Genomic DNA, 17,666 nt, shown 5'->3' with positions numbered 1-17,666 from the left:
AGCAACGGATCTAAGCTGGTCAGAGAATGACTTTGATGAGATGAGAGAAGAAGGCTTCAGTCCATCAAACTTCTCAGAGCTAAAGGAGGAATTATGTACCCAGTGCAAAGAAACTGAAACTCTTGAAAAAAGAGTGGAAGAATTGACAGCTAGACTAGTTAATGCAGAGAAGGTCATAAACGCAATGACAGAGATGAAAACCATGACACGAGAAATATGTGACAAATGCACAAGCTTCAGTAACTGACTCGATCAACTAGAAGAAAGAGTATCAGCGATTGAGGATCAAATGAATGAAATGAAGCGAGAAGAGAAACCAAAAGAAAAAAGAAGAAAAAGAAATGAACAAAGCCTGCAAGAAGTATGGGATTATGTAAAAAGACCAAATCTACGACTGATTGGGGTGCCTGAAAGTGAGGGGGAAAATGGAACCAAGTTGGAAAACACTCTTCAGGATATCATCCAGGAGAACTTCCCCAACCTAGTAGGGCAGGCCAACACTCAAATTGAGGAAATACAGAGAACGCCACAAAGATACTCCTCGAGAAGAGCAACTCCAAGACACATAATTGCCAGATTCACCAAAGTTGAAATGAAGGAAAAAATCTTAAGGGCAGCCAGAGAGAAAGGTCGGGTTACCCACAAAGGAAAGCCCATCAGACTAACAGCAGATCTCTCGGCAGGAACTCTACAAGCCAGAAGAGAGTGGGGGCCAATATTCAACGTTCTTAAAGCAAAAATTTTAAACCCAGAATTTCAAATCCAGTCAAACTAAGTTTCATAAGTGAAGGAGAAATAAAATCCTTTACAGATAAGCAAATGCTTAGAGATTTTGTCACCACCAGGCCTGCCTTACAAGAGACCCTGAAGGAAGCCCTAAACATGGAAAGGCACAACCGGTATCAGCCATTGCAAAAACATGCCAAAATGTAAAGACCATCGAGACTAGGAAGAAACTGCATCAACTAACGAGCAAAATAACCAGTTAATATCATAATGGCAGGATCAAGTTCACACATAACAATATTAACCTTAAATGTAAGTTGACTAAATGTTCCAATTAAAAGACACAGACTGGCAAACTGGATGAAGAGTCAAGACCCATCAGTCTGCTGTATTCAGGAGACCCATCTCACATGTAGAGACATACGTAGGCTCTAAATAAAGGGATGGAGGAAGATCTACCAAGCAAATGGAGAACAAAAAAAAAAGCAGAGGTTGCAATCCTAGTCTCTGATAAAACAGACTTTAAACCATCAAAGATCAAAAGAGACAAAGAAGGCCATTACATAATGGTAAAGGGATCAATTCAACAGGAAGAGCTAACTATCCTAAATATATATGCACCCAATACAGGAGCACCCAGATTCATAAAGCAAGTCCTTAGAGACTTACAAAGAGACTTAGACTCCCATACAATAATAGTGGGAGACTTCAACACTCCACTGTCAACATTAGACAGATCACTGAGACAGAAAGTGAACAAGGATATCCAGGAATTGAACTCATCTCTGCACCAAGCGGACCTAATAGACATCTATAGAACTCTCCACCCCAAATCAACAGAATATACATTCTTCTCAGCACCACATCACATTTATTCCAAAATTGACCACATAATTGGAAGTAAAGCACTCCTCAGCAAATGTAAAAGAACAGAAATTATAACAAACTGTCTCTCAGACCACAGTGCAATCAAACTAGAACTCAGGACTAAGAAACTCAATCAAAACCGCTCAACTACATGGAAACTGAATAACCTGCTCCTGAATGACTACTGGGTACATAATGAAATGAAGGCAGAAATAAAGATGTTCTTTGAAACCAATGAGAACAAAGATACAACATACCAGAATCTCTGGGACACATTTAAAGCAGTGTGTAGAGGGAAATTTAGAGCACTAAATGCCCACAAGAGAAAGCAGGAAAGATCTAAAACTGACACTCTAACATCACAATTAAAAGAACTGGAGAAGCAAGAGCAAACACATTCAAAAGCTAGCAGAAGGCAAGAAATAACTAAGATCAGAGCCGAACTGAAGGAGATAGAGACACAAAAAACCCTCCAAAAAATCAATGAATCCAGGAGTTGGTTTTTTGAAAAGATCAACAAAATTGACAGACCGCTAGCAAGACTAATAAAGAAGAAAAGAGAGAGGAATCAAATAGATGCAATAAAAAATGATAAAGGGGATATCACCACCGACCCCACAGAAATACAAACTACCATCAGAGAATACTATAAACACCTCTACGCAAATCAACTAGAAAATCTAGAAGAAATGGATAATTTCCTGGACACTTACACCCTCCCAAGACTAAACCAGGAAGAAGTTGAATCCCTGAATAGACCAATAGCAGGCTCTGAAATTGAGGCAATGATTAATAGTCTACCCACCAAAAAAAGTCCAGGACCAGATGGATTCACAGCTGAATTCTACCAGAGGTACAAGGAGGAGCTGGTACCATTCCTTCTGAAACTATTCCAATCAATAGAAAAAGAGGGAATCCTCCCTAACTCATTTTATGAGGCCAACATCATCCTGATACCAAAGCCTGGCAGAGACACAACAAAAAAAGAAAATTTTAGACCAATATCCCTGATGAACATCGATGCAAAAATCCTCAATAAAGTACTGGCAAACCGGATTCAGCAGCACATCAAAAAGCTTATCCACCATGACCAAGTGGGCTTCATCCCTGGGATGCAAGGCTGGTTCAACATTCACAAATCCATAAATGTAATCCAGCATATAAACAGAACCAAAGACAAGAACCACATGATTATCTCAATAGTTGCAGAAAAGGCTTTTGACAAAATTCAACAGCCCTTCATGCTAAAAACGCTCAATAAGTTCGGTATTGATGGAACATACCTCAAAATAATAAGAGCTATTTATGACAAACCCACAGCTAATATATACTGAATGGGCAAAAACTGGAAAAATTCCCTTTGAAAACTGGCACAAGACAGGGATGCCCTCTCTCACCACTCCTATTCAACATAGTGTTGGAAGTTCTGGCTAGGGCAATCAGGCAAGAGAAAGAAATCAAGGGTATTCAGTCAGGAAAAGAAGAAGTCAAATTGTCCCTGTTTGCAGATGACATGATTGTATATTTAGAAAACCCCATTGTCTCAGCCCAAAATCTCCTTAAGCTGATAAGCAACTTCAGCAAAGTCTCAGGATACAAAATTAATGTGCAAAAATCAAAAGGATTCTTATACACCAGTAACAAACAAACAGAGAGCCAAATCAGGAATGAACTTCCATTCACAATTGCTTCAATGAGAATAAAATACCTAGGAATCCAACTTACAAGGGATGTAAAGGACCTCTTCAAGGAGAACTACAAACCACTGCTCAGTGAAATCAAAGAGGACACAAACAAATGGAAGAACATACCATGCTCATGGATAGGAAGAATCAATATCGTGAAAATGGCCATACTGCCCAAGGTTATTTATAGATTCAATGCCATCCCCATCAAGCTACCAATGAGTTTCTTCACAGAATTGGAATAAACTGCTTTAAAGTTCATATGGAACCAAAAAAGAGCCCGCATTGCCAAGACAATCCTAAGTCAAAAGGACAAAGCTGGAGGTGTGACGCTACCTGACTTCAAACTATACTACAAGGCTACAGTAACCGAAACAGCATGGTACTGGTACCAAAACAGAGATATAGACCAATGGAACAGAACAGAGTCCTCAGAAATAATACCACACATCTACAGCCATCTGATCTTTGACAAACCTGACAAAAACAAGAAATGGGGAAAGGATTCCCTATTTAATAAATGGTGCTGGGAAAATTGGCTAGCCATAAGTAGAAAGCTGAAACTGGATCCTTTCCTTACTCCTTATCCGAAGATTAATTCAAGATGGATTAGAGACTTAAATGTTAGACCTAATACCATAAAAACCCTAGAAGAAAATCTAGGTAGTACCATTCAGGACATAGGCATGGGCAAGGTCTTCATGTCTAAAACACCAAAAGCAATGGCAGCAAAAGCCAAAATTGACAAATGGGATCTAATTAAACTAAAGAGCTTCTGCACAGCAAAAGAAACTACCATCAGAGTGAACAGGCAACCTACAGAATGGGAGAAAATTTTTGCAATCTACTCATCTGACAAAGGGCTAATATCCAGAATCTACAAAGAACTCAAACAAATATACAATAAAAAAACAAACAACCCCATCAAAAAAATGGGCAAAGGATATGAACAGACATTTCTCAAAAGAAGACATTAATACAGCCAACAGACACATGAAAAAATGCTCATCATCACTCGCCATCAGAGAAATGGAAATCAAAACCACAATGAGATACCATCTCACACCAGTTAGAATGGCAATCGTTAAAAAGTCAGGAAACAACAGTTGTTGGAGAGGATGTGGAGAAATAGGAACACTTTTACACTGTTGGTGTGATTGTAAACTAGTTCAACCATTATGGAAAACAGTATGGCAATTCCTCAAGGATCTAGAACTAGATGTACCATATGACCCAGCCATCCCACTACTGGGTATATACCCAAAGGATTATAAATTATTCTACTACAAAGACACATGCACACGTATGTTTATTGCGGCACTATTCACAATAGCAAAGACTTGGAATCAACCCAAATGTCCATCTGTGACAGACTGGATTAAGAAAATGTGGCACATATACACCATGGAATACTATGCAGCCATAAAAAAGCATGAGTTTGCGTCCTTTGTAGGGACATGGATGCAGCTGGAAACCATCATTCTTAGCAAACTATCACAAGAAGAGAAAACGAAACACCGCATGTTCTCACTCATAGGTGGGAACTAAACAATGAGGAAACTTGGAGTCGGGAAGGGGAACATCACACATTGGGGCCTATCATGGGGAGGGGGGAAGGGGGAGGGGGGAGGAATTGCATTGGGGAGTTATACATGATATAAATGATGACTTGATGGGTGCTGACGAGTTGATGGGTGCAGCACACCAACATGGCACAAGTATACATATGTAACAAACCTGCACGTTATGCACATGTACCCTAGAACTTAAAGTATAATAAAAAAAATTTTTCTACTACAAAGACACATGCACACATATGTTTATTGCGGCACTATTCACAATAGCAAAGACTTGGAATCAACCCAAATGTCCATCTGTGACAGACTGGATTAAGAAAATGTGGCACATATACACCATGGAATATTATGCAGCCATAAAAAAGGATGAGTTTGCATCCTTTGTAGGGACATGGATGCAGCTGGAAACCATCATTCTTAGCAAACCATCACAAGAACAGAAAACCAAACACTGCATGTTCTCACTCAAAGGTGGGAACTGAACAATGAGATCACTTGGACTCGGGAAGGGGAACATCACACACTGGGGCCTATCATGGGGAGGGGGGAGGGAGGAGGATTGCATTGGGAGTTTTACATGATATAAATGATGAATTGATGGGTGCTGACGAGTTGATGGGTGCAGCACACCAACATGGCACAAGTATCCATATGTCACAAACCTGCATGTTATGCACATGTACCCTAGAACTTAAAGTATAAAAAAAAAAAAAAAAGAACCCTTTGAGGGTCTGTGGATCCCAGGTTAAGAACTCCTGTTGCTAAAAATATGTTGTAGTTCTAGCAACAATCTGAGAAAAAGAATCTTTCCTCAGTTTACCACTACAGTTCTGCAAGTTTCCACATGTCCTTTCCTGGTTTACTTGCCAAATTCTTGCTTATCTTTCACACCAAGGTCATGGGTTACCTCTTATTTGAAGTCTGACCATCTCCCTCTCTCCTATAATCAGGTGGAATAAATTACTGTTTCCTCCTTTGTTCCACCACTATATTGTGTGCATAGGTCTGTCATAGCACTTACAGAAATGTATTGCACTTTTTAGGTTGTAATGTGCATGAAGTCAGGGTCCGTGCTAGTCCTAGGTAGTCCTCAGCACTTATCCCACTTGCTGTCTGGCACTGAGAATTCCTGATAGGCATTCAGAAGATGTTTGTTTGTTGGCAAATGGCTAACTGAAGATTGAGGGGTGGTATAGTATGATAATTTGAAAATATATGTCATTAGATATCCTAGGTTTGAATAATGACTTCACCACTTAACTAGCAGGGTAACCTTAGGTGAGATCTTAATCTTACTCTGCTCAGTTTCTTGATCTGTAAAATGAGGATAATAACAGGACCTACATCATAGGGTGTTATGAATTAAGATTAAAGTGAGTAATGATATGTAAAGCTCTTAACACTATGCTTGGCACATTGTATTAATTATTAGCGTTTTATTTTTTTTTAAGTCAACCAACTGACCAATTAAGTGATACTGTATAAACTGAAATTCTCACAGGAATAATTTACATCCTTACATCCTTAAGAAAGATTTGGTCAATATAGTCTTGAATTTGGGGTACTGTAGTCGCTTTTGCTGTGCACAGGACTGACCCCTGCTAGGGCAGGATCCAATTCCCTAACTATTTGCTTGCTCATTTTCTACTGCCTCTGTATCTATTCCTTAGTCTGGTGAAGTCTCAAAACTGAATTATGGTTGGCATTTATAGGGAGTTTAGGAACTTCTCCCAAGATAGTAATAAGCTGTCTTTAAGAAATGCAAATCAAAACCACAATTAGATACCATCGAACACCAGTCAGAATGGCTAATACTAAAAAGTCAAAAAATAACAGATGCTGGTGAGGATGCAGAGAAAAAGGAACACTTATACACTGTTGGTGGGAACTGAAATTAGTTCAACCTTTGTGGAAGACAGTGTGGTGATTCCTCAAAGTTCTAGAAACAGAACTACCATTTGACCCAGCAATCCCATTAGTGGGTATACCTCCAAAGGAATATAAATCGTTTTATCATAAAGACACACTCACACATATGTTCATATTTCCTGGACTTCTGTTAATGAGAAGAATGAAGCTGGAACCACCAGAGAAGACAGAAAAAGAAAAGAGTCCACCTTGGGGAAGGAAATGTTCTCCTTAATTCTCTTGAAAGGAGATGGCAAAAAATTCTAGTAATGGAGCCTAGATCACTGCTCCATTTAGTCACATTCTTTCAGTGTGATCAGTTTATTGAAACACGTTCCTTTGTGACCTAGATTAAAAGACAGGCAGCAAGAAAACTAAAGTTCAAAGGGATGGAGGAGGATGAGGAGTCTTGCTGAGGTATCAAGAGAGTGGAGAGTTCTGCGGGTCCTGGAGAAAAATGAACAGTTTTGAAGTTGCTAAGGGGCCAAAAGCATGGGCAAAGGCATCAATGATTTTATCCTCTCCAGCATGTCTATAGTTTTAGACATTTTCAAGTGGAAATGGAATTGTTAATACAATTACATTTCTTTCAGTATTATATAAATTTTTGAGGACTTTCATGAAGCAACATATTTTGCCCAATAATCCACTTAAAACATTTTTTTTTTTTGTTGTTGTTGTTTTGAGAGGGAGTCTCCCTCTGTTGCCCAGGATGGAGTGCAGTGCCCGAATGTTGGCTCACTGCAAGCTCCGCCTCCCGGGTTCAGGCCATTCTGCCTCAGCCTCCCCAGTAGCTGGGACTACAGATGCCCGCCACCACGCCCTGCTAATTTTTTGTGTTTTTAGTAGAGACGGAATTTCACGTGTTAGCCAGGATGGTCTCGATCTCCTGACCTCATGATCTGCCCGCCTCGGCCTCCCAAAGTGCTGGGATTACAGGCATGAGCCAACTCGCCCGGCCAATAATTTTTAAAATGTAAATTTACCTGAAAATAGTTCTCAAGTTCCTTTGAAAGCAGCCGATAGAAAAGGCTTTTATCAGTGAAATCAATTAAGCGATCATGAAATACTCGGGTGACTTCATGAACAAAGAGCAGAGCAGCCATCTCTTTGGAGTTAATAACAGTCCTGTCAGCTTGCAGCAATCCCAGGAGAAGCTGTTAGGGATTTAAAAATAACATTAAAAAAAATTTAGCAGGGTAGTATGTGAAGCGAAGGCTCAATTTTAGCAGGTTTATGATCCATAAAAACAGAAGCAATTATCCAAGGTAAGAATTGTGAATTTCTACAAGTGATAATCTGAAGTTTTGATGAGATGGGAAAGTGATAAGATAGGGAAAATTGGTTTGGAATCACTCTTAGAGAGAGGGGGACTTGGGGACTCCTCAGCCACATCTAATGGAGGCCTTGCTAGGATAGGAGTCTCGACTACAGTGCCGACATGGAGGCAGGGTGTTGCAGGTGATATCGAGGTACTTCCTAATGTTAATATGTTTTAGCATTCTAAATGTGGATTAAAAATGTTACAGCCCATTTGACAGATTACATGTGCTATTTAGGGCTAAAGTCCCACAGTCAGGGGAGAAATATATCAAATTCAAGAATTGATTTTCTTAACATTTCAATTTTGAAAATTCTTTGGCCATGGCTGATAACTAAGTCAGCACTGTTGGCAAAATCTGTGAAAATTCAAGCATGTTTAAGAATGCATACATGCTTTCATTTTCTGACAGCCACAATAAAATCTCAGAAATAAAGCAAACCCCAAATCTGTGTTATAACCTTGTCACTTCTTTCTCTGCTGAGGATCTTAGCCAATATTCTAACACTCTTAGGGATTTCATCATTGAATTATTTGCTCGAAATTGGTTTAACAATTTTCTTCAACAAACTCATGGGATAAGCTGCTAATAAATAGCAAAACTAACCAACATTCATTTCCCTTTTTTCCCCTTCTAACAATCTAATGTTGACAGTATGGCAGAGAGCAACTTATATTTAAAAATAAACAAGAGGATGATGACCAGCAAGATGGCCAATAGGAAGAGCTCCAGTCTCCAACTCCCAGCGTGAGCGACACAGAAGACCGGTGATTTCTGCATTTTCAACTGAGGTACTGGGGTCATCTCACTAGGGAGTGCCGGACAATCGGTGCTGGTCAGCTGCTGCAGCCTGACCAGCGAGAGCTGAAGCAGGGCGAGGCATCACCTCACCTGTGAAGTGCAAGGGGGAAGGGAATCCCTTTTCCTAGCCAGGGGAACTGAGACACACAACACCTGGAAAATCGGGTAACTCCCACCCCAATATTGCGCTTTAAGCAAACGGGCACACCAGGAGAATATATCCCACACCTGGCCGGGAGGGTCCCACGCCCATGGAGCCTCCCTCATTGCTAACACAGCAGTCTGCGGCGATCTAACCGCAAGGCAGCAGCCAGGCTGGGGGAGGGGCGCCCGCCATTGCTGAGGCTTAAGTAGGTAAACAAAGCCGCTGGGAAGCTCGAACTGGGTGGAGCTCACAGCAGCTCAAGGAAACCTGCCTGTCTCTGTAGAATCCACCTCTGGGGACAGGGCACAGCTAAACAACAACAACAACAAAAAGGCAGCAGAACCTCTGCAGACGCAAACGACTCTGTCTGACAGCTTTGAAGAGAGCAGTGGATCTCCCAACACGGAGGTTGAGATCTGAGAACGGACAGACTGCCTGCTCAAGTGGGTCCCTGACCCCTGAGTAGCCTAACTGGGAGACATCCCCCACTAGGGGCAGTCTGACACCCCACACTTCACAGGGTGGAGTACACCCCTGAGAGGAAGCTTCCAAAGTAAGAATCAGACAGGTACACTCACTGTTCAGCAATATTCTATCTTCTGCAACCTCTGCTGCTGATACCCAGGCAAACAGGGTCTGGAGTGGACCTCAAGCAATCTCCAACAGACCTATAGGTGAGGGTCCTGACTGTCAGAAGGAAAACTATCAAACAGGAAGGACACCTATACCAAAACCCCATCAGTAAGTCACCATCAACAAAGACCAGAGACAGATAAAACCACAAAGATGGGGAAAAAGCAGGGCAGAAAAGCTGGAAATTCAAAAAATAAGAGCGCATCTCCCCCTGCAAAGGAGCACAGCCCATTGCCAGCAACGGATCAAAGCTGGTGAGAGAATGACTTTGACGAGATGAGAAAAGAAGGCTTCAGTCCATCAAACTTCTCAGAGCTAAGGAGGAATTACGTACCCAGTGCAAAGAAACTAAAACTCTTGAAAAAAGAGTGGAAGAATTGACAGCTAGACTCATTAATGCAGAGAAGGTCATAAACGAAATGACAGAGATGAAAACCATGACACGAGAAATACGTGACAAATGCACAAGCTTCAGTAACCGACTCGATCAACTGGAAGAAAGAGTATCAGCGATTGAGGATCAAATGAATGAAATGAAGCGAGAAGAGAAACCAAAAGAAAAAAGAAGAAAAAGAAATGAACAAAGCCTGCAAGAAGTATGGGATTATGTAAAAAGACCAAATCTACGTCTGATTGGGGTGCCTGAAAGTGAGGGGGAAAATGGAACCAAGTTGGAAAACACTCTTCAGGATATCATCCAGGAGAACTTCCCCAACCTAGTAGGGCAGGCCAACATTCAAATTCAGGAAATACAGAGAACACCACAAAGATACTCCTCGAGAAGAGCAACTCCAAGACACATAATTGCCAGATTCACCAAAGTTGAAATGAAGGAAAAAATCTTAAGGGCAGCCAGAGAGAAAAGTCGGGTTACCCACAAAGGGAAGCCCATAAGACTAACAGCAGATCTCTCGGCAGGAACTCTACAAGCCAGAAGAGAGTGGGGGCCAATATTCAACGTTCTTAAAGAAAAGAATTTTAAACCCAGAATTTCATATCCAGCCAAACTAAGTTTCATAAGTGAAGGAGAAATAAAGTCCTTTACAGATAAGCAAATGCTTAGAGATTTTGTCACCACCAGGTCTGCCTTACAAGAGACCCCGAAGGAAGCCCTAAACACAGAAAGGAAAAACCGGTACCAGCCATTGCAAAAACATGCAAAAATGTAAAGACCATCGAGGCTAAGAAGAAACTGCATCAACTAACAAGCAAAATAACCATTTAATATCATAATGACAGGATCAAGTTCACACATAACAATATTAACCTTAAATGTAAATGGACTAAATGCTCCAATTAAAAGACACAGACTGGCAAACTGGATAAAGAGTCAAGACCCATCAGTCTGCTGTATTCAGGAGACCCATCTCACATGCAGAGACATACATAGGCTCAAAATAAAGGGATGGAGGAAGATCTACCAAGCAAATGGAGAACAAAAAAAAGCAAGGGTTGCAATCCTAGTCTCTGATAAAACAGACTTTAAACCATCAAAGATCAAAAGAGACAAAGAAGGCCATTACATAATGGTAAAGGGATCAATTCAACAGGAAGAGCTAACTATCCTAATTATATATGCACCAAATACAGGAGCACCCAGATTCATAAAGCAAGTCCTTAGAGACTTACAAAGAGACTTAGACTCCCATACAATAATAATGGGAGACTTCAACACTCCACTGTCAACATTAGCCAGATCAACGAGACAGAAAGTTCACAAGGATATCCAGGAATTGAACTCATCTCCACACCAAGCGGACCTAATAGACATCTATAGAACTCTCCACCCCAAATCAACAGAATATACATTCTTCTCAGCACCACATTGCACTTATTCCAAAATTGACCACATAATTGGAAGTAAAGCACTCCTCAGCAAATGTAAAAGAACAGAAATTATAACAAGCTATCTCTCAGACCACAGTGCAATCAAACTACAACTCAGGACTCAGAAACTCAATCAAAACCGCTCAACTACATGGAAACTGAATAACCTGCTCCTGAATGACTACTGGGTACATAATGAAATGAAGGCAGAAATAAAGATGTTCTTTGAAACCAATGAGAACAAAGATACAACATACCAGAATCTCTGGGACACATTTAAAGCAGTGTGTAGAGGGAAATTTAGAGCACTAAATGCCCACAAGAGAAAGCAGGAAAGATCTAAAATGGACACTCTAACATCACAATGAAAAGAACTAGAGAGGCAAGAGCAAACACATTCAAAAGCTAGCAGAAGGCAAGAAATAACTAAGATCAGAGCCGAACTGAAGGAGATAGAGACACAAAAACCCCTCCAAAAAATCAATGAATCCAGGAGTTGGTTTTTTGAAAAGATCAACAAAATTGACAGACTGCTAGCAAGACTAATAAAGAAGAAAAGAGAGAGGAATCAAATAGATGCAATAAAAAATGATAAAGGGGATATCACCACCGACCCCACAGAAATACAAACTACCATCAGAGAATACTATAAACACCTCTACGCAAATCAACTAGAAAATCTAGAAGAAATGGATAATTTCCTGGACACTTACACTCTCCCAAGACTTAACCAGGAAGAAGCTGAATCCCTGAATAGACCAGTAGCAGGCTCTGACATTGAGGCAACAATTAATAGCCTACCCACCAAAAAAAGTCCAGGACCAGATGGATTCACAGCTGAATTCTACAAGAGGTACAAGGAGGAGCTGGTACCATTCCTTCTGAAACTATTCCAATCAATAGAAAAAGAGGGAATCCTCCCTAACTCATTTTATGAGGCCAACATCATCCTGATACCAAAGCCTGGCAGAGACACAACAAAAAAAGAGAATTTTAGACCAATATCCCTGATGAACATCGATGCAAAAATCCTCAATAAAATACTGGCAAACCGGATTCAGCAGCACATCAAAAAGCTTATCCACCATATAAACAGAACCAAAGACAAGAACCACATGATTATCTCAATAGATGCAGAAAAGGCTTTTGACAAAATTCAACAGCCCTTCATGCTAGAAACGCTCAATAAATTCGGTATTGATGGAACGTACCTCAAAATAATAAGAGCTATTTATGACAAGCCCACAGCTAATATCATACTGAATGGGCAAAAACTGGAAAAATTCCCTTTGAAAACTGGTACAAGACAGGGATGCCCTCTCTCACCACTCCTATTCAACATAGTGTTGGAAGTTCTGGCTAGGGCAATCAGGCAAGAGAAAGAAATCAAGGGTATTCAGTTAGGAAAAGAAGAAGTCAAATTGTCCCTGTTTGCAGATGACATGATTGTATATTTAGAAAACCCCATCGTCTCAGCCGAGAATTTCCTTAAGCTGATAAGCAACTTCAGCAAAGTCTCAGGATACAAAATTAATGTGCAAAAATCACAAGCATTCTTATACACCAGTAACAGACAAGCAGAGGGCCAAATTAGGAATGAACTTCCATTCACAATTGCTTCAAAGAGAATAAAATACCTAGGAATCCAACTTACAAGGGATGTAAAGGACCTCTTCAAGGAGAACTACAAACCACTGCTCAGTGAAATCAAAGAGGACACAAACAAATGGAAGAACATACCATGCTCATGGATAGGAAGAATCAATATCGTGAAAATGGCCATACTGCCCAAGGTTATTTATAGATTCAATGCCATCCCCATCAAGCTACCAATGAGTTTCTTCACAGAATTGGAAAAAACTGCTTTAAAGTTCATATGGAACCAAAAAAGAGCCCGCATTGCCAAGACAATCCTAAGTCAAAAGGACAAAGCTGGAGGCGTGACGCTACCTGACTTCAAACTATACTACAAGGCTACAGTAACCGAAACAGCATGGTACTGGTACCAAAACAGAGATATAGACCAATGGAACAGAACAGAGTCCTCAGAAATAATACCACACATCTACAGCCATCTGATCTTTGACAAACCTGACAAAAACAAGAAATGGGGAAAGGATTCCCTATTTAATAAATGGTGCTGGGAAAATTGGCTAGCCATAAGTAGAAAGCTGAAACTGGATCCTTTCCTTACTCCTTATCCGAAGATTAATTCAAGATGGATTAGAGACTTAAATGTTAGACCTAATACCATAAAAACCCTAGAAGAAAATCTAGGTAGTACCATTCAGGACATAGGCATGGGCAAGGACTTCATGTCTAAAACACCAAAAGCCATGGCAGCAAAAGCCAAAATTGACAAATGGGATCTAATTAAACTAAAGAGCTTCTGCACAGCAAAAGAAACTACCATCAGAGTGAACAGGCAACCTACAGAATGGGAGAAAATTTTTGCAGTCTACTCATCTGACAAAGGGCTAATATCCAGAATCTACAAAGAACTTAAACAAATATACAAGAAAAAAACAAACAACCCCATCAAAAAGTGGGCAAAGGATATGAACAGACATTTCTCAAAAGAAGACATTCATACAGCCAACAGACACATGAAAAAATGCTCATTATCACTCGCCATCAGAGAAATGCAAATCAAAACCACAATGAGATACCATCTCACACCAGTTAGAATGGCAATCATTAAAAAATCAGGAAACAACAGTTGTTGGAGAGGATGTGGAGAAATAGGAACACTTTTACACTGTTGGTGGGATTGTAAACTAGTTCAACCATTATGGAAAACAGTATGGCAATTCCTCAAGGATCTAGAACTAGATGTACCATATGACCCAGCCATCCCACTACTGGGTATATACCCAAAGGATTATAAATTATTCTACTACAAAGACACATGCACACGTATGTTTACCGCAGCACTATTCACAATAGCAAAGACTTGGAATCAACCCAAATGTCCATCTGTGACAGACTGGATTAAGAAAATGTGACACATATACACCATGGAATACTATGCAGCCATTAAAAAGGATGAGTTTGCATCCTTTGTAGGGACATGGATGCAGCTGGAAACCATCATTCTTAGCAAACTATCACAAGAAGAGAAAACCAAACACCATATGTTCTCACTCATAGGTGGGAACTGAACAATGAGATCACTTGGACTCGGGAAGGGGAACATCACACACCGGGGCCTATCATGGGGAGGGGGGAGGGGGGAGGGATTGCATTGGGGAGTTATACATGATATAAATGATGAATTGATGGGTGCTGACGAGTTGATGGGTGCAGCACACCAACATGGCACAAATATACATATGTAACCAACCTGCACGTTATGCACATGTACCCTAGAACTTAAAGTATAATAAAAAAAAGAAAAGAAAAGATTCCAAACGGTACATTTTAGTGCCAACAGAATATTAACCAAACTTGTAGCTACTAGGAAATTTATTTCAGTATTCCTAATTGCTTCTCTGCGATATTCACCTTCTCCTTTGAACCAGCTATAATAACATCCCAAATCCCTAATCAATGAGTTAAAAAATGCAAGATATCTGTCCCTTATATAGTTGTATGAGAATCACTGTTTTACCATTTTGAAAACAACATAATAACGAATACTGATATAAACATTAAAATAAAAATAAAAATAAAAATAAACTAGAGAATGAACATTAAAACAAACCTTAAACATATCTCGAAGATTAAACATGTAGTGACATTTTGTTGGAGTTGGTAACATATTCTGACGTACTTGATGGTATATAGCTAGGGAACAAGATATCATCTGATCCTTAGTTTTCTGAACTTCAGGTATGAAGTTATTGATGGAGAAATAAATTCCCAAATGAGCCTTTAAAAAGAAATGTTACAATTTAGTTTGCCAAAAATTTTAGGTATTGACTACTTCCACTAAAAAGCAGACTTGTGTACTATAATGGAGGATTAATTTCATTAAATGTTAAAATTAAAGTCCATTTAACATAGGATGGTAGATTAGTGAAAACAAAACAAAACACTCTAGGGGTTGCAAACTGGAGAAAATTCCAATTGGTCCTAGTATGTTGAATGGTCTGAAGGGATGTGATACGTTTTCTGTGGGGACAATTTATGCTTCCCCTCCATATACACCAGGTGTGCTGGGAATTATTCCATCTCCTTGCTCTCCATGAGATGTTATGGGAAGTGTAAACCGACAAAACTATTACCTCAGTCTGGATTGATTATATAGGTATACATTCTTTGAAAAATTCTGAAATATCTTACTGGAAAGATGACTCAACTTGAAATCTAGTGTAACTAGAAAAATAAATCTTAAGCAAGATTATGAAATTCTTCAACACGAATCTTGCTTTCTTCTTTAATATAAAATTTAAAGATTCATTTTTAAATTCAAGTTTTCAAAAAGCACTTGGTAATTCTGATACAGTTGGTAAATAGTTCACACCTGAAAAAAAAGTCCTGTTTTAGAAGAAAGTCTATCTGTGTGTCAATTCAGACCGAGGTAATAGTTTGTGTAGCATTTTTTTATTCCATAAGAAAATGAAAAGAGCAAATCAATTCTGGCAAAAACCAGGGTATGTGTGTTAAAAATGCAGATTTCTGCATGCCGTGCCAGATATACTGGATCAGAATCTCTGAGGATAAAGTCCTAAAATCTACATTTTAACGTGCATTGCACATGCACCACAGGTGTTTATTTTACACATAATAATTTATGCTTTTGATATGTAGAACCAAATTATAGTAGTCCAGAAAACATAGGGGGAAATAAAATCTATCCCCTTAAAGTAATTTTCTTTCAATATTAGTGGATTTAAGTTTTTGTATTTTTCCTTATTCTGGGAAATTAATTTTTTTTCAGTAGAAAATGAACTAGATGTGTTACCTGGAAAATAGTACATAAGATGTCTTGTGAAGGATGAGGTAATACCAGCATGGAAAAGTGTTTGAGAAGACGTGGGCTGATGTCATTCACAACTGGAACACAAGCTGCAACTATAGACAGATCTTGAATATTCTGTGATAAGGATAAAAAGGAAGAGTAACTGAATGCATCTGTAGGAAGTGAAGTGTGTACTTACGTCACTGTCCCAAATTAAACAAAACATTTAAAAACATTTAGACAAAAATATTTAATTACTATTTATTGCAAAAACAAAGATTACGGTGGTAATAGAAATCTATCTTAGAAATAACACAACCTAAAATATAATTTTGAGATATGTTATTTCTTGAAGGCTTTCTAAATGTCATCAGGAAATGGTCCTTTCTAAAAAAATTATTATACTTTAAGTTCTAGGGTACATGTGCACAAGGTGCAGGTTTGTTACCTATGTATACATGTGCCATGTTGGTGTGCTGCACCCATGGTTACTGTAGCCTTGTAGTATACTTTGAAATCAGGTAGTGTGATGCCTCCAGCTTTGTTCTTTTGGCTTAGGATTCTCTTGGCAATGTGGGCTCTTTTTTGGCACTGTATAAACTTTATTTTATTTTATTTTATTTATTTATTTTTTTTTTGTTTTTATTTTATTTTATTTTATTTTTTTTTGAGACAGAGTCTCGCTCTGCCCCCAGGCTGGAGTGCAGTGGCCGGATCTCAGCTCACTGCAAGCTCCGCATCCCGGGTTCACGCCATTCTCCTGCCTCAGCCTCCCGAGTAGCTGGGACTACAGGCGCCCGCCATCTCGCCCAGCTAATTTTTTTGTATTTTTAGTAGAGACGGGGTTTCACCGTGTTAGCCAGGATGGTTTCGATCTCCTGACCTCGTGATTCGCCCGTCTCGGCCTCCCAAAGTGCTGGGATTACAGGCTTGAGCCACCGCGCCCGGCCTGCACTGTATAAACTTTAAAGTAGTTTTTTCCAATTCTATGAAGAAAGTCATTGGTAGCTTGATGGGGATGGCATTGAATCTATAAATTACCTTGGGCAGTGTGGCGATTTTCATGACGTTGATTCTTTCTATCCATGAGCATGGGATGTTCTTCCATTTGTTTATGTCCTCTTTTATTTTACAGAGCAGTGGTTTGTAATTCTCCTTGAAGAGGTCCTTCATATCCCTTGTAAGTTGGATTTCTAGGTATTTTATTCTCTTTGAAGCAATTGTGAATGGGATTTCACTCATGATTTGGCTCTCTGTTTGTTATTGGTGTAT

General features: G+C 39.5%; 1 protein-coding gene across 2 annotated transcripts in view; it reads right to left on the bottom strand.

Moving 5' to 3' along the window:
- DNAH14 (dynein axonemal heavy chain 14) overlaps window positions 1–17,666 on the bottom strand; it is a 575,377-nt gene that overhangs the window by 160,714 nt on the left and 396,997 nt on the right. For both annotated transcript variants that reach the window (XM_030936505.1, XM_030936506.1), the window contains exons 50-52: window positions 16,398–16,529; window positions 15,195–15,362; window positions 7,750–7,920 (exon numbers count right to left, since the gene is read on the bottom strand). In XM_030936505.1, coding sequence (XP_030792365.1) covers window positions 7,750–7,920; window positions 15,195–15,362; window positions 16,398–16,529 — 471 coding nt within the window. The remainder of the gene's footprint in view (window positions 1–7,749; window positions 7,921–15,194; window positions 15,363–16,397; window positions 16,530–17,666) is intronic.

This window comes from Rhinopithecus roxellana, chromosome 8, assembly GCF_007565055.1.
Source record: "Rhinopithecus roxellana isolate Shanxi Qingling chromosome 8, ASM756505v1, whole genome shotgun sequence".
Lineage (NCBI taxonomy): Eukaryota > Metazoa > Chordata > Mammalia > Primates > Cercopithecidae > Rhinopithecus > Rhinopithecus roxellana.
Note: the sequence above shows the minus strand (reverse complement) of the source record. Positions and strands in the feature narration are given on the sequence as shown.